A 26280-nucleotide genomic window follows, 5' to 3' on the forward strand; every position below is an offset into this window, starting at 1 on the left:
AATTAGTATCGGTAATTGGTATCGGTGAGTACTTAAATAAAAGTATCGGTACTCGTACTCAGTCTTAAAAAAAATGGTATCGGGACATCCCTAACTGTATATATTCACTAAGTAAAGTTTGACCAATGTGGCAGTGGTGACGGTTTTCCAGCTGGTGCTCAGTGATTTCCTGGCATCATTTTTTTGGAGTAGCTCTGCTGCATTACCAGGACCAGCACAGACGTTAAATGTCCCCTCCTGTCTATATCCATGCACTTTGTATGCTGGGTGGCTGCTGCGAGCTTTTCTTTGTCGGTTAGCCACGCATGTGATTCATCAGAGGGAACAGTCTGAATTCTGTGAATGAAGCTCTTTGATCCCGGTCTTTGTATGGCTGCTGTTTATATTTATTTGCTTTCACTCATAAGCCACAGTTCCACTAGGCCGCTCGGCTACCTGAATGCGCCCATCCCCATTCATTACACTAAACGCTAAGCGCTGGTATGCACCATTGCCTGGATCCAGCATAGGATTTCAATGTATTACAAAGCCCTTGTATTACTAATGGGATTTGGCCATTTTATGGGACATGTGTTGAGCCTAAAGACTGATTCCCCTCCACATCCCGGTTAATAGATACTTGTATATTGTCTTTTTCATGCTGCTCTTTAAACAGTTATACAGAATATGGCTTCAATCAATCCAACTGTATGCTCGTCCGAAGATCCCGTCAAAAAAATATTCTGAAGTATTCAGCTTGGGTGAGGATTAGCAAACTACAATAAATGCAGTCTGTGCTACTTTTCTCAAATTTGCATTGAGGAGATATACAGTAGGAGAGCACTGTGAGGTCGGGTGTGCTCGCAAAATTTGGATCCAGTCAGACATCAAGCATTTGTACCAATGAGATATCAGATGAATGGGATGTTTTCAGAAAGGGATATTTCCCTGCAGGGAAAATGAAGCAATTTTTTCACTGGAGGGATGGAGACAGAGCCAATCGCCACTCTCGATCACCTGCATGTGTCCTAGGATATATATTATCTTAAAGGAATGTATCATATATTTTTGACTTATTCAAACCAGATACTAATACATATAGTTTTTTATCTGTTTTTAATTTCTGATGGTAAATTGTGAATTATGCTGTTTTCTCTACATGATTATGACCATCCTGCCTGAGTTGTTGATAACAGCATTCAGAAATATGCTCTACGGCAGCCACATGGGCCATAGGGAACTGTAGTCTGGAGACGCCTCCTTGACTTCTATAAGAGAATGTTGGGGGCATACTCTGTGACCTGTACAAAGTCATTGTACAGGGAGGGAAGAAGGTGTGATCCTGTGTTATCTATATATAGTGGTTACTTGTTATTGTAGCACTACCTGTGATGATAATGAAATGACTGCTGAGAAGTAATCTCTACAGACCAAGAAGAGTATTTAGATAATGACATGGAAAATTTCAAAAAAATCACTAATAATCTCTAACATAAAAACTTGATATATCATTTTCTGATGACGTGCTTCCTTTAAAGTTCACATCCTTGTAGCATCCAGCAGCAGCTCCCAGAAAGGATAATCTCATCCTAATTCCAAATACCACAAAGGGCTCTGGGGATTCTATAATATAGATGTAGATCTTACAGTGACCCTAGTCTATACTATACCAATAAGCATGACATATGGTATGCTGAGTCTAGATATAGTTCTGGGGTCTCTCCAGAACCCAAAGAAGAATCTTGTAAGGTTCAAGAACAGGACATCAGATATCTCCTGGTGAAACAAAGGATTGGGGCAATATGGCCGTACTCGTCATGGGCTTATAAAAATGAGCGACACAGCAAAAAATGATAATATCTCGCTAAGTAAAATACAAACTTTGGCTACTGCTTTCTGATTTACTAATCTATGCCATTTTATGTTCTGAGTGGATATGGATATGCAGTACGCCAGAATAGAGTTGTGATACTTGTTTGGAAAAGGGCATTAATACCGTTAGATGCATTAATGGTCTGCACTTTAGTAAAGACAGACTTATTTATTTTAAACCACTGGCCTGGGTACTGACTCTAGCACCATTCGCTGAACACTAGGATAGGTCATCAGCATGAAAAATATATATAAGCGTTGGCAAGTTCCTCACCAAGGACAAGTAAACCAGATACAGGTATGAAAGTACTTTTAAGAAAAAAGGCCGCTGTAAACAGAAATGCTACCAGAACGAAGATCATAGCTTTGGTGAAGACCTTCACTCTCGACTACAGCAGCGCTTCTTTTTACAAGCATCTTTCTTCTCCAGAACTCAGAAAGGGTAATAGGAGTCCAAGTCCAAGGGCATAAACCTGCACCCCAGAAACAATATAAGGGAGGGTTCACACTAGGCTTGCATTGTATGTTGGATGCACACATCAGGATTATTCCCTAACATATGTACAGTACTGTATGGGCCGAGGAGTTCCAACTTGTAGACTAATATACTTTTTTTTGTGGGATGCGTCAAAATAGAATAGCATAGTCTCCTACAATTGTCTATCCAGCCTAAAAAAGTATACCGATGTATCCCGAACTGGACACCCTTTTGGCCTTCATCGGGGCCCATGGATACACTTGACGAATGTGCTTGGAGCTTTCCTGCCATATACTTTAAACCCACACTGCAAACACTGTGTAAATATACGCTAAGATTACAATAAAATGGTAAAGAATGTACATTTTAGGAGCTTGGCAGAAGAGCTAAACTTCTACCTATCCAGCCCTTGAACATACATTTCACTATGACTGTATGATAGGGTAGATAGCATTTTTACACCGACATGTGCTTTATCTGCAATACATATTATTCCACTGTACCTGCACCTCTCTGTCTCCATATTTCTGGGGGTTTTTGCTATTTTGACATTTCTTCCTCAGTTTCTTCAGCTCAGACTGACATTTTTCAATAGACTCTGACTTGGAACGATGCTCAACTTGATATTTTTTCAGTGTCGCCTGGGGATAGTGAAGGAAATGCTATCAGTTAAAAAGTGACAATCCCCTGATACCAAGAAGGTGGGACAAATATCACAATAGACAATGTGACCAAACGGAAGGCAAACTACGCACGGTTAAATACTTAATGTCCAGCTCCAGCTTGTGTTCCAGTTGAGCCAGGAGTTCGGAGTGGAAAAGTTTAAGCTGAGAAAAAAAAGGGAAAAAATATATAATTTTGTGTTTTAATACACTGTACCTTTCCACACAATCTGACAACATTTTCAATGATGAAATACATGCAGCACTGCTTTTTCTACTGGCCAGGGAAGGTTTCATGTGAGATCAGTCCCAAGTAAACAGGAATCTTTAAAGAGGTTTTCTAGGTTGTCTATCAGTGATGAGCGGCAGGGGCAATATTCAAATTCGCAATATTTTGCGAATATTTGGGTAAATATTTGTCATATATTTGCGAATTCGAGAATTCTTGATCTCCAGTCATTATTTTATTGATTGAAAAAAAATAGCGATACGAAAATTTGCTATCAACACTACTCCTAAAGATATTGCAGCCTTCTCATTGGCCCACAAGCAAGAAGCAGTGAGGAATCATGGGTACTGATGAAAAAAAAAATCTAGAATATTCGCGATTACGAAGATATAGCACTATATTCTAGATATTCGTGAATTCTTGAAGTGCCAATAATCGCGATTAGAATATTCGCGATCAACACTATCTAGGATTTTCCATCTGATGGCTTATCTTCAATATCTGATTGATAAGGGTCTACATTCCGCACTCCCAACTATTTTCCGTTCTGCAGTACCCTTGTAGTGGACGGAGCTGATTACTGCAGTGCTGCTGCCATTGAAGTGAATGGAAGCAGTAACCAGCTCCTTCCACTACAAAATGAATGGAGCTGTGTAGTTCAGTCACGAAGACACATTTCTTTGTGCTTCGTGGTAAAGAATAATTTTTTCGTGAATGGTGGTAAAAAACTAAAAAAAATACCTCATCTATTTTCTCGCGGAGAGGCCATCTTGATTGAAGAAAACCCGCTGGTGAATGATGTCACCACGTCATCATGCTGGCCGGGTGTGGTGACGTCATCAGTGAGCACAAGATCGGTCAGCTCGTGTGAGATTTGGAGCATTTTCTTCAATCAAGATGGCCGGGATGGCCTCTCCGAGAGCAAATAGATGAGGTGAGTATGTATTTTATTGTTTTTAACTCCTGATTAACCCCTGAAAGGTCTCAATGTTACTATCAGATTGCCGTTTCCCGTCATTGCGCCTGCTGCATAAAATGAAATGCGATTTGTGACGAGGTAATTCGTAACTAATCAAATTTATTTGTGAACTTTGGCAAAGCAACCAAATCAAATTTTTGATAACTTCGCTCATCTCTACTTGCCAGCCTTAAAAAAAGTGTTATAATAGCCTCCTGATTAGTGGGAGTCTGAAAACCTGATATACCCCTCATCAATCATTATGAAGGGGATGCAACTCCTGGTGGTATCTCAGTAGTTGGACCACTGATTAGGAAGTTATGGATGTTGCAATATACCAGAACTTTGGTGGGAAAACGTATTTATGTCCCAGCGAGAAGAGTACAAGTGCTCGACTATCTCCGGCAGTCCCCATGCTGATTGGAGTGGCAGACACGCATGATTGTCTGCTTCTTCATTGAATTGGGGGATCAAAGAGGGTCCCACCAGTCAGACCCCTGCCAAACAGACACATATTCTCTATCTTGTAATGTATCGGATAATTTATTGTCATGGGACAACCCCTTTAAGAGGTAATCAGGGTTCAGAACTGAACCCGGACTTATGCCCTTTTTCACCCAGGCAGACCCTCTGAGATGAACATCAGAGCATTTTATGCTCCATGCGCTCCCTTGAGCTTAGCTGCATCACGCAGGGTAAGGGCTTTTTTTTACACCGCTAGGTGGAGACTTCTGCCTAGCAGTGTTGCCGGTGACGTCATTGACACTAATGGGCGGGCTTTAGCGCTGCCCTAATTAGTGCCGTTGACATCACCGGCAAGAGTGCTAGGCAGAAACCTCCGCCTAGCAGAGACCCGGTATTTCACTGGATCTGCAGAAAAAGCCCTTGCCCTGCGCATGAAATGCTCCAATGCTCATCTCAGAGGGGCTGCCTGGATGAAGAAGGGGATATATAAGCTGAACCCAGACAACCCATTTAACAGTAGTAATAATGTAATTACACCCAGACCATACACTGTAGTCACTCTAACTACGTAGCTTGTACCGAACTAAAGCTGGCCGTACACTTGTCAAACTGTCGTCAGTAAACTGTCGTGTTTTACCAGTCCACCTTATCTTCAATCAGGCATGTTGAAATTCAACATGCCCAATAATTTCTTCCTCGGACATATGTTGACTAGGCATTTTATACACATTAGATGTTGGACCAGCCAGTCCCTTGCAATGTCAGACCAACTAGTTTTCATGCCACCCTTCATTACAACAAAGAAAGGAATGTGGCCAAGACCTCCTCTCGTGATTTGGAATGTGGGGGATATTAGAAAATACCATAAAAAATACTCACCACTTCCTCCAGCTGGACTTGGATTTGCCGATGGACTTCAGCCATTTGAAATAAAGTATCACCTGCAATCAACCAGGAAGACTAGTAAATGTCCAACAGATCACATGGTTAAACGTGAGCTATACATATACCGGTATATTCACACGCTGCAGATTCGTGCGAATTTCTATATCCGAATGGGGTTTGCAGAAATCTATGCATGATTGCATATGCTGCAAAAAAATACATTCACATGTATGGATTGACAAAACAACAGCAATCATTTATTAAAGGGGACCCGCACCTATATCGAGAACGGAGCCGCGAAAGTGGTGGAGGGCGCACTGCGCATGAGCAGCTGTCCTCAATTTATTTTCTATGGGGCTGCCGCAAATAGCCGAGCACTGGCTTGGCTATTTCCATCAGGCCCATAGAATTGAATGGGAGCGGTGCCCGGTCATGCGCGGTGCGCTCCCATTCACTTATATAGGGATACCGCTTAGTGGTGTCCGGACCGGAGTCCTCCAACTACCACTTTGCAGGGCTCCATTCCTGATATAGGTGCGGGTCCCAGTGGTTGGACCCGCACCTCTAAGACAATGGGGGCATATCCTAGTGATACGCCCCCATTGTCTGAGATGAGACAACCTATTTTAACCCTCTATGCCAGAAAACGGGGGTAAAAAAAAGTCACAAACTGTGAATTTGCAACTTTTTAAATGCATTTTTTTGTGCAAATGGCATTTTTACGCCACCCTTGCTACTTTCCACACTGTGAGCGGTGCCATCAGCTCCAGCAGATTTATCATCATTTATGCCAGTTTTCTGGAGTAAATGATGATTGAGATCTATGCCAGCCACAAGCAAATGTAGATCTGATTCTAAGCATGTGAACTGCCAAAGGAATAAAGGATGTGCTTAATTTAAGACAAGGCCTGCACCTCGTCATAAAGTAAATGCTCGGCATACGAGACGTTGGTCTAGATAAATGTCCCCCATGTATTTTATCTATTACTTTCCATTGCTTTTATAACTCCAACATATTTTGCAGTGTCATACACTAAAGGCATTCATGCACATCAGTATTCCTTATAGCAGGGATCAGCAACCTTCGTCATTCCAGCCGTTCAGAAACTACAACTCCCAGAATGCTTCATTCACTTCTGTAGGAGTTAGAAGAACAGCCGAGCAAGTTTGCATGCTGGGAGTTGTAGTTTCACAGCAGCTGGAGTGCCGAAGGTTGCTGATCCCTGCATTATAGGTTTATACCTGGTTGACTAATGTTATCCCTGAGCAGCTTAGAACTTAGTTTGAACTAGGCTTTAGTTAATGAAAAAATGTTCTAAGATGACCCCCTGGTTCTACAGCAATGAGGATCATATTTATGGAACACTATATGCACTTGTGGAGAGTTCAGAACATGGACACTTAGCATGCACTTCCTACCAGTATTATAATATGCTGATGTATTTTTTGTGTATCATTAATATGCTTTGCTCCATATTATAACCAATATGAGAAGCAGTTTAGCCTCCAGCAGCCTGTCCTAGAATGTGAGCACGGCTGGTTGCCACCATTTGCAGAGCTGCCTAGGGTGGTGAAGGGCAAATTTTTGGGTGAATTTTCTTGTCAGGCTGCTCAGCCATAATAGCATATCGTAGGTAGGATCACATCATTACCATCAATTGTAAAACAGTGTAGTGTGTAGTGAGTTCTTGTCTCTTCACCTTCCCTAGGTGCAAGTGTAAGCAACCAGTCCTGCACATATCCTAGGACAGGTTGCAGGCGGCCATTTTTAATTATTCCTGGGGAGCCCCTTTAAGAACCACTATGAGTGCATCCCAAACCACTGTGTGACTCCTGCTGCGTAGTGTCGGCCACTCACATACAGTACTTCATTATTATCATGGAGGGTTGCAGTTGGCTGTGTGTGTCTCCTGCAGCGGCCACTGAAGGAGCAATGTTGCATTCCATAATGCCCATTCATATCAATGGCTGTCAATGTAATACAAGGTCTTCCAGAGCAAGAGTCACTTTTTGCAGAGGATACAGCTCTATAAATTCCATATATTCTAATAAGTCATATGGATAGAGGTAATTTGTGACTTCTTATGTCACACTGGGCATTATCATGGCATAGGCAGCTAGGCTGTCTGTTACATTACCCCTCTGCTGCTCTCCTCTCTCTATCCTGTACTTACGGATGTAGCAGAGTTAAAAGTGACTGTTACCTGTGCTACATCTGTATAAGGAACGCATAGCATTTTGCTGTGTTCAAAAAGGCCATTAGATCCCTCTTCTTCCTGGTCATGATATAGGCTGGACATTGTCCAATCCAGCATTCCGGTCACGGCTTCAGATTCACATTGAGAAACTCCTGGTGATCATCTGCTACTGTCAGGAGAAGATGAAGCAAAAGATACGTATATACCTCCATGAACTGACGCCACTCTGCTAAGTAATCTGGTGCTATATTTTTACTCTGTCTCACCGCACCTCCACCACATCACCAAATTATCAAGGCCAATAGTTTTGGTAGCTGATATCCAAATGCAGTCATGTAAAGCCAAGGGGGTGGTCAGGGCACTCAGTGCTCAAGGAGGTGTGATCTTTACTGGTGTTATGCTCTTTGTGCTCATTGGACATCATCAGAGCAATGAAGATCACTCCCCCATGTGGACTGCCCACTTGGCTATACACTGCCACCTTTTCATACAGACTGTGGCAGCTAAGCGGGTATACAACCCAGATCAGAACTTTGGTGGTCTCTAAGGGGTAAGCAAAATAATTGCTAATTTAAAAAATTGCAATAAAAAAGTTCACCCTCTGGGCTCTCCTACTTTATCTGACTTCTGTTGGAAAAAGTGGAACGGTGCTTTATAAATATGGCGCTCATTCTGAACATCATATTTCTCAAAGTATTTACACCAGACAATTGGCATTAATACATTCATAAATCTCCTCATACAGCTCTAAAGCCCTTTGCTTTCCTTCACATATTATGTTACAAAATTCGCTGCCTGTAGCCACCACTAGGGGGAGATCAGTGCATAGGAATTTATACAGGTACCATTGACTGCAAATGGAAGTTGTAAAATATCTTTTCACTGAGCTCCACTTAGTGGCAGCTAAATAAAACTGCAGTGTTTTCATGTCGGGAACAGTAGAAGAAGTTCAGTGCTAGGCACCACCTTAGCCCTAGGCCACATAGTAGTCACATGGTCTGCCTACATGGTAGGTATGCCACTGGCCCCGATAATTCAGGAGCCGCAGGCAACAGAGATGAAAACAGCACTACATTACTCAGCAGAGCAGAACCGGTTCACTAAATATGTTGATTTAAAAGTTTTAGAGGATGATAGGACCTCTCTTAAACCATTAGGGAGCGGGCTCATTTTCACCTTAACCCCTTAAGGACTCAGCCCTATTTCACCTTAAAGGGCTTCTGTCAGCCCACTAAACCGTTTTTTTTTTTTGGTTTACTAATAATCCCTATACTGCGAGCTCTGCATACATAAGTTAAATAATCATTTCTGTTCAGTAGAATTTGCTAAAAAGCGATTTTTAAAATATGCAAATTACCTTGCTACCAGCAAGTAGGGCGGCTACTTGCTGGTAGCAGCCGCATCCTCCTATCCTAAAGACGCCCCCTCCGCATTGTGATTGACAGGGCCAGGGAACGGAATCGTTCTCTGCTGGCCCTGCCTGTTAGCATTCAAAATCTGGCGCCTGCGCTGCGGCCGTACGTATCTTCGATCTGCGCAGGCGCACTGAGAGGCGGCCGCTCTCTCCTCAATGCGCCTGCGCCGGGTGTAGATGTGACGTCATCGGCGCAGGAGCATTGAGGATGGAGCGGCCGAGCGAGTGGCCGTCTCTCAGTGCGCCTGCGCAGATTGAAGATAGGTGCGGCCGCGGCGCAGGCGCCAGATTTTGAATGCTAATAGGCAGGGCCAGCAGAGAACGATTCCGTTCCCTGGCCCTGTCAATCACAATGTGGAGGGGGCGTCATTAGGGTCGGAGGATGCGGCTGCTACCAGCAAGTAGCCGCCCTACTTGCTGGTAGCAAGGTAATTTGCATATTTTAAAAATCGCTTTTTAGCAAATTCTACTGAACCAAAATGATTATTTAACTTATGTATGCAGAGCTCGCAGTATAGGGATTATTAGTAAACAAAAAAAAAAAAACGGTTTAATGGGCTGACAGAAGCCCTTTAAGGCCATTTTTTGCAAATCTGACCAGTGTCACTTTAAGTGCTGATAACTTGAAAACGCTTTGACTTATCCAGGCCATTCTGAGATTGTTTTTTCGTCACATATTGTACTTCATGACACTGGTAAAATCCCAAAAATTCATTTTTATTTATAAAAAAATACCAAATTTACCAAAAATTTGTAAAAAATTGCAAATTTCCAAGTTTCAATTTCTCTACTTCTATAATACACTGCTCAAAAAAATAAAGGGAACACTTAGACAACACAATGTAACTCCAAGTCAATCACACTTCTGTGAAATCAAACTGTCCACTTAGGAAGCAACACTGAGTGACAATCAATTTCACATGCTGTTGTGCAAATGGGATAGACAACAGGTGGAAATTATAGGCAATTAGCAAGACACCCCCAATAAAGGAGTGGTTCTGCAGGTGGTAACCACAGACCACTTCTCAGTTCCTATGCTTCCTGGCTGATGTTTTGGTCACTTTTGAATGCTGGCGGTGCTTTCACTCTAGTGGTAGCATGAGACGGAGTCTACAACCCACACAAGTGGCTCAGGTAGTGCAGCTTATCCAGGATGGCACATCAATGCGAGCTGTGGCAAGAAGGTTTGCTGTGTCTGTCAGTGCAGTGTCCAGAGCATGGAGGCGCTACCAGGAGACAGGCCAGTACATCAGGAGACGTGGAGGAGGCCGTAGGAGGGCAACAACCCAGCAGCAGGACCGCTACCTCCGCCTTTGTGCAAGGAGGAACAGGAGGAGCACTGCCAGAGCCCTGCAAAATGACCTCCAGCAGGCCACAAATGTGCATGTGTCTGCTCAAACGGTCAGAAACAGACTCCATGAGGGTGATATGAGGGCCCGACGTCCACAGGTGGGGGTTGTGCTTACAGCCCAACACCGTGCAGGACGTTTGGCATTTGACAGAGAACACCAAGATTGGCAAATTCGCCACTGGCGCCCTGTGCTCTTCACAGATGAAAGCAGGTTCACACTGAGCACATGTGACAGACGTGACAGAGTCTGGAGACGCCGTGGAGAACGTTCTGCTGCCTGCAACATCCTCCAGCATGACCAGTTTGGCATTGGGTCAGTAATGGTGTGGGGTGGCATTTCTTTGGAGGGCCGCACAGCCCTCCATGTGCTCACCAGAGGTAGCCTGACTGCCATTAGGTACTAAGATGAGATCCTCAGACCCCTTGTGAGACCATATGCTGGTGCGGTTGGCCATGGGTTCCTCCTAATGCAAGACAATGCTAGACCTCATGTGGCTGGAGTGTGTCAGCAGTTCCTGCAAGACGAGGCATTGATGCTATGGACTGGCCCGCCCGTTCCCCATACCTGAATCCAATTGAGCACATCTGGGACATCATGTCTCGCTCTATCCACCAACGTCACGTTGCACCACAGACTGTCCAGGAGTTGGCAGATGCTTTAGTCCAGGTCTAGGAGATCCCTCGGGAGACCGTCCGCCACCTCATCAGGAGCATGCACAGGAGTTGTAGGGAGGTCATACAGGCACGTGGAGGCCACACACACTACTGAGCCTCATTTTGACTTGTTTTAAGGACATTACATCAAAGTTGGATCAGCCTGTAGTGTGTTTTTCCACTTTAATTTTGAGTGTGACTCCAAATCCAGACCTCCATGGGTTGAAAAATTTGATTTCCGTTTTTAAATTTTTGTGTGATTTTGTTGTCAGCACATTCAACTATGTAAAGAACAAAGTATTTCAGAAGAATATTTAATTAACTCAGATCTAGGATGTGTTATTTTTGTGTTCCCTTTATTTTTTTGAGCAGTGTACATACAGTAGTAATACCTCCAAAAATTGTTATTACTTTACATTCCCCATATGTCTACTTCATGTTTGGATCATTTTGGGAATGATATTTTATTTTTGGGGGATGTTACAAGGCTTTAGAAGTTTAGAAGCAAATCTTGAAATTTTTCAGAAATCTTCAAAAACCCAATTTTTAGGGACCAGTTCAGGTCTGAAGTCACTTTGCGAGGCTTAAATAATAGAAACCACCCAAAAATGACCCCATTCTATAAACTACACCCCTCAAGGTATTAAAAACTGATTTTACAAACGTCGTTAACCCTTTAGGTGTTCCACAAGAATTAGTGGAAAATAGAGATACAATTAAAAAATTTCACTTTTTTGGCAGGTTTTCCATTTTAATAATTTTTTTCCAGTTACAAAGCAAAGGTTAACAGCCAAACCAAACTCAATATTTATGGCCCTGATTCTGTAGTTTACAGAAACACCCCATATGTGGTCATAAACTGCTGTACGGGCACACGGCAGGGCGCAGAAGGAAAGGAATGCCATACGGTTTTTGGAAGGCAGGTTTTGCTGGACTGTTTTTTTTTACACCATGTCCCATTTGAATCCCCCCTGATGCACCCCTAGAGTAGAAACTCCATAAAAGTGACCCCATCTAAGAAACTACACCCCTCAAGGTAGGGCTCATGCAAACGACAGTATTTTGCGTTCAGTATACTGGCCGTTTTTTGAGTTCAGTATGCGGTACATATACTGAACCGTTAATTTCAATGGTTCAGCAAAAAAAACTGAAGTGTCTCCTTGTGCATTCCGTTTCAGTATTTCCGTATTTCCGTACCGTGAAAAGATAGAACATGTCCTATTTTTGTCCGCAAATGACGGGGCTTGGCTCCATTCAAGTCAATGGGTCCGCAAAAAAAACGGAACACATACAGAAATGCATCTGTATGTCTTCCGTATCCGTTCCGTCTTTGCTGAATCATCTATTGAAAATGTTATGCCCAGCCCAATTTTTTCTATGTAATTACTGTATACTGTATATGGCATACGGAAAAACGGAATGGAAAAACGGAAAGGAAACGGAAAAACAACGGAAACAAAATACGGAACAACGGATCCGTAAAAAATGGACCGCAAAACACTGAAAAAGCCATACTGTCGTGTGCATGAGCCCGTATTCAAAACAGATTTTTACAAACGTCGTTAACCCTTTAGGGGTTCCACAAGAGTTATTGGCAAATGGAGATGAAATTTCAGAATTTTAATTTTTTGGCAAATTTTCCATTTTAATAAATTTTTCCCAGTAACAAAGCAAGGGTTAACAGCCAAACAAAACTCAATATTTATGGCCCTGATTCTGTAGTTTACAGAAACACCCCATATGTGGTCATAAACTGATGTACGGGCAAAACGGCAGGGCGTAGAGGGAAAGGAATGCCATACGGTTTTTGGAAGGCAGATTTTGCTGGACTGGTTTTTTTGACACCATGTCCCATTTGAAGCCCCCCTGATGCACCCCTAGAGTAGAAACTCCAAAAAAATGACCCCATTTTAGAAACTACGGGATAGGGTGGCAGTTTTGTTGGTACTAGTTTAGGGTACATATGATTTTTGGTTGCTCTATATTATATTACACTTTTTGTGAGGCAAGGTAAAAAGAAATAGCTGTTTTGGCACCGTTTTTATTTTTTGTTATTTACAACATTCATCTGACATGTTAGATCATGTGATATTTTTATAGACCAGGTTGTCACGGATGCGGCAATACCTAATATGTATACTTATTTTTTTATTTATGTAAGTTTTACACAATGATTTCTTTTTTTAAACAAAAAAAATGTTTTAGTGTTTCTATAGTCTGAGAGACATAATTTTTTTCAGTTTTTGGGCGATTACCTTGGGTAGGGTATGATTTTTGCGGGATGAGATGACGATTTGATTGGCACTATTTTGGGGTGCATATGACTTTTTGATCGCTATTACACTTTTTGTGACGTAAGGTGACAAAAAATGGCTTTTTTTTCACAGTTTTTTTTTTTTTTACGGTATTCACCTAAGGGGTTAGGTCATGTGATATTTTTATAGAGCAGGTTATTATGGACGCGGCGATACCTAATATGTATACTTTTTTTATTTATGTAAGTTTTACACAATAATAAAAAAATTTAAATAAAAAATAAATTGTGTTTTAGTGTCTCCATAGTCTGAGAGCCATAGTTTTTTTCATTTTTTGGGAGATTATCTTAGGTAGGGTCTCATTTTTTGCGGGATGAGATGACGATTTGATTGGCACTATTTTGGGGTGCATATGACTTTTTGTTCACCTGAGGGGTTAGGTCATGTGATTTTTTTTTAGAGCAGGTTATTACGGACGCGGCGATACCTAATATGTATACTTTCTTAATTTACTTAAGTTTTACACAATAACAGCTTTTTTAAAACAAAAAAAAGATTTTTTTGTGTCTCCATATTCTGAGCCATATTTATTTATTTTTTTGGGCGATTGTCTTAGGTAGGGGCTAATTTTTTTGCGGGATGAGGTGACGGTTAGATTGGTACTATTTTGGTGGGCATACGCATTTTTGATCGCTTACTGTTGTATTTTTTGTGATGTAAGGTGACAAAAAATGTTTTTATTTAGCACAGTTTTTATTTTTTAAGATGTTCATCTGAGGGGTTAGGTCATGTGATATGTTTATAGAGCCGGACGATACGGATGTGGCGATACCTTATATGTCTACTTTTTTTTTATTTTCTATTTTTACCTATTTTTTTTGCTTAAAACTTTAAATTTTTGGGGGGAAAACTTCATTTTTTCAACTTTTTTTTCACTTTCTTTTTTGTCCCACTTTGGGACTTCAACTTTTGGGGGTCTAATCCCTTTTACAATGCATTCCAATACTTTCGTATTGGAATGCATTGGCTGTATGAGCAATACAATGTGTATTACTCATACAGCTTCCGGCCTGTGAGATCCAGGAGGCTGGATCTCACAGGCTCGTCACCAGAAGGCAGCGCCGATGCCTAAGGAAGGCATCGCGCTGCCTTCCGTGCCATCGGGTCCTCCCTACAGCTGCACGGGGACCCGATGGCACCACCACCCGCCGGCGCAACCTACAGTAAAAGCCGCAAACCGCAGGTCTGAATTGACCTGTAGTTTGTGGCGATCGCCGACACGGGGCTTCACGGGACCCCCCCGCACATTGACCTAAGGTGCCTGCTCAATGATTTGAGCAGGCACCTTGTTCTGATCATCGCCCACTGCGCGGCAGTGATCGGAAATACACAGGACGTACAGGTACGCCCTGTGTCCTTAAGTACCAGGACATCAGGGCGTACCTGTGCGCCCTGTGTCCACAACAGGCTAATGTCGGCTAATGAAAATTGCACAATGGGGGGTGACAGAAGCCCTTTAAGGGCATGTTCAAATGGGTCATTTTTTCAAGAGGAAAAATCATCCGTGGAATATGTGTCAGAAATCACACACTGACTCTTGGATTTCTGCCACGGATTTGCAGTTTGAGTTGGTCTGCATGGGGATTAGTCCCACTCCAATGGGGAGAGTCCATTTGTATCTTGCCTGATGAAGAATTGACTTGGCAATTTTTTCTGCCATGTGGATTTCATATCCAGGGCAGAAAATTCCATACCTGGGTGAACTAAGGTGCAGATGCAACGACTCGAAGGGGGGAGAACTGTGAGGAGGATGAGAGTGGTAATGGAGGCACAGATAGTAGTATTGGTTCACTGTGGCTGTCTTCATTATAGCGCCCCTTGGGGCCATGCAGCAGTGAATGGAGGGCGTACCCTTTTTTTTACTTTGTGCACACCCTGTGCCTTTTGGGACTCCCGCGTGGTGATTGTTGGAGTGCCTGTGATGGCGTACAGTTGGCAGGGTGCAAGGCAGGAGGGCAGATGCAGGGCAAAACACATTGGGGGAGACTTATCAAACCAGTGTACACTGCGTGCAGAATTATTAGGCAAATGAGTATTTTGACCACATCATCCTCTTTATGCATGTTGTCTTACTACAAGCTGTATAGGCTCGAAAGCCTACTACCAATTAAGCATATTAGGTGATGTGCATCTCTGTAATGAGAAGGGGTGTGGTCTAATGACATCAACACCCTATATTAGGTGTGCATAATTATTAGGCAACTTCCTTTCCTTTGGCAAAATGGGTTAAAAGAAGGACTTGACAGGCTCAGAAAAGTCAAAAATAGTGAGATATCTTGCAGAGGGATGCAGCACTCTTAAAATTGCAAAGCTTCTGAAGCGTGATCATCGAACAATCAAGCGTTTCATTCAAAATAGTCAACAGGGTCGCAAGAAGCGTGTGGAAAAACCAAGGCGCAAAAGAACTGCCCATGAACTGAGAAAAGTCAAGCGTGCAGCTGCCAAGATGCCACTTGCCACCAGTTTGGCCATATTTCAGAGCTGCAACATCACTGGAGTGCCCAAAAGCACAAGGTGTGCAATACTCAGAGACATGGCCAAGGTAAGAAAGGCTGAAAGACGACCACCACTGAACAAGACACACAAGCTGAAACGTCAAGACTGATTTTTCTAAGGTTTTATGGACTGATGAAATGAGAGTGAGTCTTGATGGGCCAGATGGATGGGCCCGTGGCTGGATTGGTAAAGGGCAGAGAGCTCCAGTCCGACTCAGACGCCAGCAAGGTGGAGGTGGAGTACTGGTTTGGGCTGGTATCATCAAAGATGAGCTTGTGGGGCCTTTTCGGGTTGAGGATGGAGTCAAGCTCAACTCCCAGTCCTACTGCCAGTTTCTGGAAGACACCTTCTTCAAGCAGTGGTACAGGAAGAAGTCTGCATCCTTCAAGAAAAACATGATTTTCATGCAGGACAATGCTCCATCACACGCGTCCAAGTACTCCACAGCGTGGCTGGCAAGAAAGGGTATAAAAGAAGAAAATCTAATGACATGGCCTCCTTGTTCACCTGATCTGAACCCCATTGAGAACCTGTGGTCCATCATCAAATGTGAGATTTACAAGGAGGGAAAACAGTACACCTCTCTGAACAGTGTCTGGGAGGCTGTGGTTGCTGCTGCACGCAATGTTGATGGTGAACAGATCAAAACACTGACAGAATCCATGGATGGCAGGCTTTTGAGTGTCCTTGCAAAGAAAGGTGGCTATATTGGTCACTGATTTGTTTTTGTTTTGTTTTTGAATGTCAGAAATGTATATTTGTGAATGTTGAGATGTTATATTGGTTTCACTGGTAAAAATAAATAATTGAAATGGGTATATATTTGTTTTTTGTTAAGTTGCCTAATAATTATGCACAGTAATAGTCACCTGCACACGCAGATATCCCGCTAAAATAGCTAAAACTAAAAACAAACTAAAAACTACTTCCAAAAATATTCAGCTTTGATATTAATGAGTTTTTTGGGTTCATTGAGAACATGGTTGTTGTTCAATAATAAAATTAATCCTCAAAAATACAACTTGCCTAATAATTCTGCACTCCCTGTAAAGTAGAACTGGCTTACCAATCAGATTCTACCTTTCATTTTCCCAAAGGAGCTGTGATAAATGAAAGGTGGAATCTGATTGGTTGCTATTATCTTTACACAGGATGATGAGAATTGCAGTGTAGTTAGCAGCAATAGGTACAGTTCTGAGTGTTTACTTTTCCCAATGGCTGTGCATTGGCAGTGGCAATGATGGCAGTAATAGTGCCTGAGTCTCTTGTCTAAATACTTAGCAATCTTCCTAAATTTGACCATGGGCGTGAAAGTCCCAGTGTGGAGGGCGCCGAAGCAATATACCCTAAACATGCAAGGTTATCTTCACTGTCCCTGCACATGCACTCGCGGGGTCCTAAACAGTCTGTGGAAATCTGTCCTGCATTCTCTCAGGCTTAGTTTCTCAGTTAAAGGGTTATTCCATCTCAGACATTGGGGGCATATCGTATTTCTTTCCGCTGTCTTTTTTTTGCCGAACATTTATTAAAAGTTTCACAGCAATTGATGAATTAGAATAGGCATATTGCTATTAGGCCTCCTGCACAGAACCGTATGGCTTTTTCAGTGTTCAGTGTATTAATCGGATCTGCTTTTCCATTTTTTGTTTCAGTAGTGGATCCGTTTCCGTTTCGTTTTGCCGTTCCGTTTTTCAGTTTGGTTTCCATTTTTTGCGGATCGAAAACGGTGCGGAGCGGAACCATGGAACGGAACACTACGGAAGCACTACGGGGTGCTTTCTGAGGTTCCGTTCCGTGCTTCCGCACCGCAAAAAGATAGAGCTTGCTCAATCTTTTTGCAGAACAGAGGGATCGCTGACCCATTCAAGTGAATGGGGCCGCGATCCCTATGTGGCTGCCACATGGCAGGTGCCCGTGGTTAACGGACCGCAATTTGTGGTCCACAGCACGGGCACATGCTTCAAAGGGTCGTGTGAACGAGCCCTAAAACAGCATTTTTAGACTAAAACAGGTGCAAATACTTTAGTAAATGTGCCCCATTAACTGACTAGAGGAGGCCAGACCAGCAACCTAAGCAAGACTGCCAGTGTCAACTGTTTTATGTCCAACTATTTTCAATACATAGGGCGTATTTCAGGCACAGATGGTGCCGCTATCTGCAACTTCTCCCAGCTGACGCCAAGTCTAAAATTGTGAGCGTGGATTGAGCGGGGAAGAGGACGGCATTCATCATTTTTTAGGCAGAGAAAATGGTCTAAATGTAAGACAGCAAGAATGCTGTCCTACATTTAGAACTGGTGCTGGATGCGCCAAAGTTATGGAGAGGCCTGCACTTCTTCATAACTTTGGCGATCCACCACCAGCGATGGGGCGTCTAAAATGCTGGTCTTAAATGTGCCCCATAGTGCATAGGGACATAAGTGCTTCTAGCATTAAATCACCTCATTTAACTTTTTGCAAGTATGGTAATTAACCTTTAGCAGTGATCCACTGGGTCACTGCACAGATTCCCCCTGAAAACAATGAAATTCTAGCATAGAATGCACATGAAAAACAACCGTGTGAACATGTAAGGGTTTGCTATCCATTTCCTTTAATGGTAGAACTAGAAATGCTATACCGTACTGTATAGATCACATACTGTAGCTGTTGGTAGAACGTTCTGTATGTTATGACTGCAGCTGTAGTAATAAGGGACACATCTACTTGGCAGCTACAAATAATTATCCTACCGAGCAGAAATAAAGATGAATATTGTTTCCAACTGTTTCTACCCTAATTATGACATTCTTGCAGTTCAACGTGACTCAGATTATCTTCCAGTTCCATTCTATTTAAGAAGACTAAGACATTACTAATCGCTTACTCCCACATAGCTGAAATACTCCGGCCGGGATGCCGATGTCTGGACACATTATAGTGTTATAACGTGGTTGTGGTCTTAGACGGGAGGGTTCACTTCCGATAAGTGGGGTATTCCATGGTAATACAATATTGTAGATGATAAGGAAATTGACATTGACAATAATGTATTTGACTCCGAGTAGGGCTGTGCCAGTTACAGTCCAGCACTTTCCTGATAATCATATTTAAAGGAAAAGATATCTGTACTGGGGTTATTACAGGCCGTTAGACTATTTGTATATTAAGCATGATACATAATGGGGCACATTTATGAAAACTGTATAAAAGGCAAAAAACGGAGGTCGCAGAACGGGCAAGGTGGCTCGCCATTTTGAGTTGTAAAGGTACATTTTGGAGGAGATAACCTGTCTTTGTTGCCCATAGCATCCAATCATGGTGCAACTTTCAGATCCAATGCTGTCAATAAAAAAGTTTTTAAAAAAAAAGCTGCGCTGTGATTGGTTGCTGTGGACAATATAGACAGTTTATCTCCCCTCTCCCCCAAAATGTGTTGCCCCTTCTGTAACCTCAGTTCCGTGCCAGTTTGGCATTACATATAAGTCCTTTGCACGAGCAAAAGGTTCAAAGACTTTTGAGGTTACATTTGGGTCAAAGGGAGGTTTGGAATAAAAAAAAATAAAAAATAAAGTTTTAGGTTTGCTGGTCAGCAAATCAAAAATCTGTATGAGTAATTCACATTAAAGTAGTCTTGGTGCCATTCCCAGAATGGAGGGTATGTCATACAGGCAAAAAAGGTTGAAATTCTCTGGTTTTAAGATGGATAGAAGGTTACTTTCACACTGGCGTTTTGGTTTCCGTTTGTGAGATCCATTTCAAAATGGATCAGTTTTGCCCTAATGCATTCTGAATGGATAAGGATCCGTTCAGAATGCATCAGTTTACCTCCGTTCCGTCTCTATTCCGCTCTGGAAGCGGACACCAAAACGCTGCTTGCGTAGGCAAACGGATCCGTCCTGACACACAATGTAAGTCAATGGGGATGAATCCGTTTTTACTGACACAATAGAAAATGGATCCGCCCCCTATTGACTTTCAACGGTGTTCAAGACAGATCTGTTTTGGCAATGTTAAATATAATACAAACGGATCCGTTCTGAACGGATGCAGACGGTTGTATTATCAGTGCAGATCCGTCTGTGCAGATCCATGACGGAGTGTGAAAGTAGACTAATACCTCATAAAATAGTTATTACTTAACATTCCCCATGTGTCTGTTTTATGTTGGCATAATTTTATAAATGCCGTTTTGTTTTTTAGGACGTTAGAAGGCTTAGAACTAGAGTTGAGCGAACACCTGGATGTTCGGGTTCGAGAAGTTCGGCCGAACTTCCCGGAAATGTTCGGGTTCGGGATCCGAACCCGAACCGAACTTCGTCCCGAACCCGAACCCCATTGAAGTCAATGGGGACCCGAACTTCTGGGCACTAAAAAGGCTGTAAAACAGCCCAGGAAAGAGCTAGAGGGCTGCAAAAGGCAGCAACATGTAGGTAAATCCCCTGCAAACAAATGTGGATAAGGAAATGAATTTAAAAAAAAAAAAAAAAAAAAAAAATGACCCAATATCAATTGGACAGAGGTCCCATAGCAGAGAATCTGGCTTCACGTCAGCAGAGAATCAGTCTCTTCATGCCATAGCAAAGAATCTGGCTTAATGTCAGCAGAGAATCAGTCTCTTCATGCCATAGCAGAGAATCAGGCTTCACGTCACCCACCACTGGAATAGGCCACTGTCACACATTTAGGCCCAGGCACCCAGGCAGAGGAGAGAGGTCCCGTAACAGAGAATCTGGCCTTATGTCAGCGCAGAATCAGTCTTCATGTCATAGCAGAGAATCAGGCTTCACGTCACCCACCACTGGAACAGGCCACTGTCACACATTTAGGCCCAGGCACCCAGGCAGAAGAGAGAGGTCCCGTAACAGAGAATCTGGCCTTATGTCAGCGCAGAATCAGTCTTCATGTCATAGCAGAGAATCAGGCTTCACGTCACCCACCACTGGAACAGGCCACTGTCACACATTTAGGCCCAGGCACCCAGGCAGAGGAGAGAGGTCCCGTAACAGAGAATCTGGCCTTATGTCAGCACAGAATCTGTCTTCATGTCATAGCAGAGAATCAGGCTTCACGTCACCCACCACTGGAACAGGCCACTGTCACACATTTAGGCCCAGGCACCCAGGCAGAGGAGAGAGGTCCCGTAACAGAGAATCTGGCCTTATGTCAGCACAGAATCTGTCTTCATGTCATAGCAGAGAATCAGGAGACATAGAAGTGGTATTGTAACGCTGATAACGGCGTCATCGCCACTGGCCATGTTGGTGGAGTACTCGAAACAACGCAACAGGGCACACAGGTCTCGCATGGAGGCCCAGTCATTGGTGGTGAAGTGTGTCTGATCCGCAGTGCGACTGACCCGTGCGTGCTACAGCTGAAACTCCACTATGGCCTGCTGCTGCTCGCACAGTCTGTCCAGCATATGCAAGGTGGAGTTCCACCTGGTGGGTACGTCGCATATGAGGCGATGAGCGGGAAGGCCGAAGTTACGCTGTAGCGCAGACAGGCGAGCAGCGGCAGGGTGTGAACGCCGGAAGCGCGAACAGACGGCCCGCACTTTATGCAGCAGCTCTGACATGTCGGGGTAGTTGCGAATAAACTTCTGCACCACCAAATTCAGCACATGCGCCAGGCAAGGGATGTGCGTCAAACCGGCTAGTCCCAGAGCTGCAACGAGATTTCGCCCATTATCGCACACCACCAGACCGGGCTTGAGGCTCACCGGCAGCAACCACTCGTCGGTCTGTTGTTCTATACCCCGCCACAACTCCTGTGCGGTGTGGGGCCTGTCCCCCAAACATATGAGTTTCAGAATGGCCTGCTGACGTTTACCCCGGGCTGTGCTGAAGTTGGTGGTGAAGGTGTGTGGCTGACTGGATGAGCAGGTGGAAGAAGAGGAGGAGGAAGCTGAGTAGGAGGAGGAGGAGACAGGAGGCAAAGAATGTTGCCCTGCGATCCTTGGCGGCGGAAGGACGTGCGCCAAACAGCTCTCCGCCTGGGGCCCAGCCGCCACTACATTTACCCAGTGTGCAGTTAGGGAGATATAGCGTCCCTGGCCGTGCTTACTGGTCCACGTATCTGTGGTTAGGTGGACCTTGCCACAGATGGCGTTGCGCAGTGCACACTTGATTTTATCGGACACTTGTTTGTGCAGGGAAGGCACGGAAGGCACGGCTCTCTTAGAGAACAACATGGGAACAACATACTGTGGGACAGCAAGTGACATGAGCTGTTTGAAGCTGTGTGTGTCCACCAGCCTAAATGACAGCATTTCATAGGCCAGTAGTTTAGAAATGCTGGCATTCAGGGCCAGGGATCGAGGGTGGCTAGGTGGGAATTTACGCTTTCTCTCAAATGTTTGTGAGATGGAGAGCTCAACGCTGCCGTGTGACATGGTTGAGATGCTTGGTGACGCAGGTGGTGGTGTTGGTAGTACATCCCATGTTTGTGGGGCGGCAGGTGCCAACGTTCCTCCAGAGGCAGAGGAAGAGGCCGAGGCGACGGCAGCAGCAGCAGAAGAGGCCGAGGCGGCGGCAGCAGCAGAAGAGGCCGAGGCGGCAGCAGCAGAAGAGGTAGCAGGGGGAGCCTGAGTGACTTCCTTGTTTTTAAGGTGTTTACTCCACTGCAGTTCATGCTTTGCATGCAGGTGCCTGGTCATGCAGGTTGTGCTAAGGTTCAAAACGTTAATGCCTCGCTTCAGGCTCTGATGGCACAGCGTGCAAACCACTCGGGTCTTGTCGTCAGCACATTGTTTGAAGAAGTGCCATGCCAGGGAACTCCTTGAAGCTGCATTTGGGGTGCTCGGTCCCAGATGGCGGCGGTCAGTAGCAGGCGGAGTCTCTTGGCGGCGGGTGTTCTGATTTTGCCCACTGCTCCCTCTTTTGCTACGCTGTTGGCTCGGTCTCACCACTGCCTCTTCCTCCGAACTGTGAAAGTCAGTGGCACGACCTTCATTCCATGTGGGGTCTAGGACCTCATCGTCCCCTGCATCGTCTTCCACCCGGTCTTGATCCCTGACCTCCTGTTCAGTCTGCACACTGCAGAAAGACGCAGCAGTTGGCACCTGTGTTTCGTCATCAGAGACGTGCTGAGGTGGTATTCCCATGTCCTCATCATCAGGAAAAATAAGTGGTTGTGCGTTAGTGCATTCTATCTCTTCCACCCCTGGGGAAGGGCTAGGTGGATGCCCTTGAGAAACCCTGGCAGCAGAGTCTTCAAACAGCATAAGAGACTGCGGCATAACTTGAGGCTCAGACAGTTTCCCTGATATGCATGGGGGTGATGTGACAGACCGATGGGCTTGGTTTTCATGCGCCATCTGTGCGCTTTCTGCAGAAGACTGGGTGGGAGATAATGTGAACGTGCTGGATCCACTGTCGGCCACCCAATTGACTAATGCCTGTACCTGCTCAGGCCTTACCATCCTTAGAACTGCATTGGGCCCCACCAAATATTGCTGTAAATTCTGCTGGCTACTGGGACCTGAGGTAGTTGGTTCACTAGGACGTGTGGCTGTGGCAGAACGGCCACGTCCTCTCCCAGCACCAGAGGATCCACTAACACCACCACGACCATGTCCACGTCTGCGTCCGCGTCCCTTATTAGATGTTTTCCTCATTGTTCCCGTTCACCACAATTTTGAGAATGGCAAATTTGGGAATAGTTTTTCAACCCAGGAACAAAAAGTGTGCTTTTACGGTCACTACAAATAACTTGACCAGCTAAAACAGTACAGATTTGGTTGAATAGAAATGTCAGGCCTGTTTTTTTTTTTGCGCTGTGTGACAGGTATAGGTTTAATCACAGAATTAGACTTCTATCTGCACGGTAGCGTGTGTCTTAGGTTTTTATGAATGACACTATCAGCACCTTCAATGTATAATATCCTTTTTGGGATAGATTTCAAGTAGGCCTCATATAGCAGAAACTAGTTATTTTGAGAATGGCAAATTTGGGAATAGTTTTTCAACCCAGAACAAAAAGTGTGCTTTTACGGTCACTACAAATAACTTGACCAGCTAAAACAGTACAGATTTGGTTGAATAGAAATGTCAGGCCTGTTTTTTTTTTGCGCTGTGTGACAGGTATAGGTTTAATCACAGAATCAGACTTCTATCTGCACGGTAGCGTGTGTCTTAGGTTTTTCTGAATGACACTATCAGCACCTTCAATGTAAGATATCCTTTTTGGGATAGATTTCAAGTAGGCCTCATATACCAGAAACTAGTTATTTTGAGAATGGCAAATTTGGGAATAGTTTTTCAACCCTTAACAAAAAGTGTGCTTTTACGGTCACTACAAATAACTTGACCAGCTAAAACAGTACAGATTTGGTTGAATAGAAATGTCAGGTCTATTTTTTAGGCGCTGGGTGACAGGCTCAACTTGCCCCTGATGTAGTATATGGCCAAAAAATAACCACACTATTGATGGTTAAATGCACTTGGGTGACACAGGCTCAGCCTGCACCAGATGTAGTATATGGCCAAAAAATAACCAGACTGTTGATGGTTAAATGCACTTAAGTGACACAGGCTCAGCCTGCAGCTGATGTAGTATATGGCCAAAAAATAACCAGACTGTTGATGGTTAAATGCACTTCGGTGACACAGGCTCAGCCTGCAGCTGATGTAGTATATGGCCAAAAAATAACCAGACTGTTGATGGTTAAATGCACTTCGGTGACACAGGCTCAGCCTGCAGCTGATGTAGGATATAGCACAAAATAACCACACTATTGATGGTTAAATACACTTGGTGATAGCTTGTGCTGGCGCACCACAAGTCACAAAATGGCCGCCAATCACCCCAGAAAAAAGTGATCTAAAAACGCTCTGGGCAGCCTCAAAAAAGTGAGCAAGTCGATATTAGCACTTCAATGATCCACAGCTGCACTTCGATCACAGAATGAAGTCTTTTGGAGGAGTTAATCTGCCTAATCTCGCCCTAACGTCGCAGCTGCAACCTCTCCCTATGCTTGAATCAGCAGAGTGACGTGCAGCGCTACGTGACCCAAGCTTATATAGAGGCTGGGTCACATGCTGCACTGGCCAATCACAGCCATGCCAATAGTAGGCAAGGCTGTGATGGCCTCTTGGGGCAAGTAGTATGACGCTTGTTGATTGGCTGCTTTGCAGCCTTTCAAAAAGCGCCAAGAAAGCGCCGAACACCGAACCCGGACTTTTACGAAAATGTTCGGGTTCGGGTCCGTGTCACGGACACCCCAAAATTCGGTACGAACCCGAACTATACAGTCCGGGTTCACTCATCCCTACTTAGAACTTTAGAAGGAAATTTCCAAAACCCATTTTTTAAAAGACCAATTCAGTTTTGAGGTCACCTTGTGGGGATTACATAATAGAAACCATGCATAAATGACCCCATTTTAGAAACTACGCCCCTCACATTTTTCAAAACGGATCTTAACACTTTAGGTCTCTTTTATAAGTTTAATGAAAATAGAGGAGACATTTGAAAATGTCCCTTTTTATTTTTTTAGCAAATTTCAAACCAATTTTCCTGTAAAACAGCAAGGTTTTACAACCAAACAAACCTCAATATTTAGTACTCTGATTCACAAGAAAAACTTGTAAACTATTACACAGAGTATTAAACAGAATTAAAGGGGACAAAACCAATCAGTACTTAAAAATACCCTTACAATGCATGCAGTTTACAGAAACACCCCATATATGGTTGTGAACTGTGGTGTGGCCACAGCGCAGGGCTCAGAAGGGAGTAAACACCATTTGGCTTTTGGAGGGCAGATTTTACTGGGCCCATGTTGCATTTGAGTACCTCCTGATGCATCTCTACAATGGAAACACCCAAAAAGTGACCCCATGTTTAAAACTACACCCCCCAAGGAATATTTCAAGGGGGGTAGGGAGCACTTTGCTTCATAGAAAAAAGAAACACTTGGCCGTAAAAATGAAAAATGACATGTTTTACAAGAAAATGTCATTTTAGGCTCAAAGGCATAATAGGGAAAATGCACCCCACAATTTGTTATGCATTTTTTCCTGAACACAGCAACACCCCAGATGGTGTCATAAACTGATGTTTGGAGGCACAGCAGTGTTTAGAAGGGAAGGAGAGGCATCAGAAATTTCTAACATGGAATTTGCTGAAATTGTTTTTAGGGGCCATAACATTTTTATTTGTTTGTTGACTGAGCTGTGTGGGAGTTTGTTTGTTGCAGGACAAGCTGTAGTTTTTTTTTTTTTTGTACTATTTTGGAGTACAAATGACTTTTTGATCATTTTTTAGGAGGTGATGTGGGCAAAAATTGCAGTTCTGTCAGTTTTTTTAAAATGTTATTCTGTGGGTTGATATGGTTATGGCA

The 26280-nt window shown here is 43.7% G+C and overlaps 1 protein-coding gene across 3 annotated transcripts in view; it reads right to left on the reverse strand.

Annotated features, from left to right (window-relative positions):
* LOC121003239 (brain-specific angiogenesis inhibitor 1-associated protein 2-like) overlaps positions 1-26280 on the reverse strand; it is a 142042-nt gene that overhangs the window by 50559 nt on the left and 65203 nt on the right. For all 3 annotated transcript variants that reach the window (XM_040434918.1, XM_040434928.1, XM_040434912.1), the window contains 3 exons: positions 5523-5584; positions 3085-3156; positions 2833-2970 (listed from right to left, as the gene is read on the reverse strand). In XM_040434918.1, the coding sequence (XP_040290852.1) occupies positions 2833-2970; positions 3085-3156; positions 5523-5584 (272 nt within the window). The remainder of the gene's footprint in view (positions 1-2832; positions 2971-3084; positions 3157-5522; positions 5585-26280) is intronic.

This window comes from Bufo bufo, chromosome 1, assembly GCF_905171765.1.
Source record: "Bufo bufo chromosome 1, aBufBuf1.1, whole genome shotgun sequence".
NCBI classification, from domain to species: Eukaryota; Metazoa; Chordata; class Amphibia; order Anura; family Bufonidae; genus Bufo; species Bufo bufo.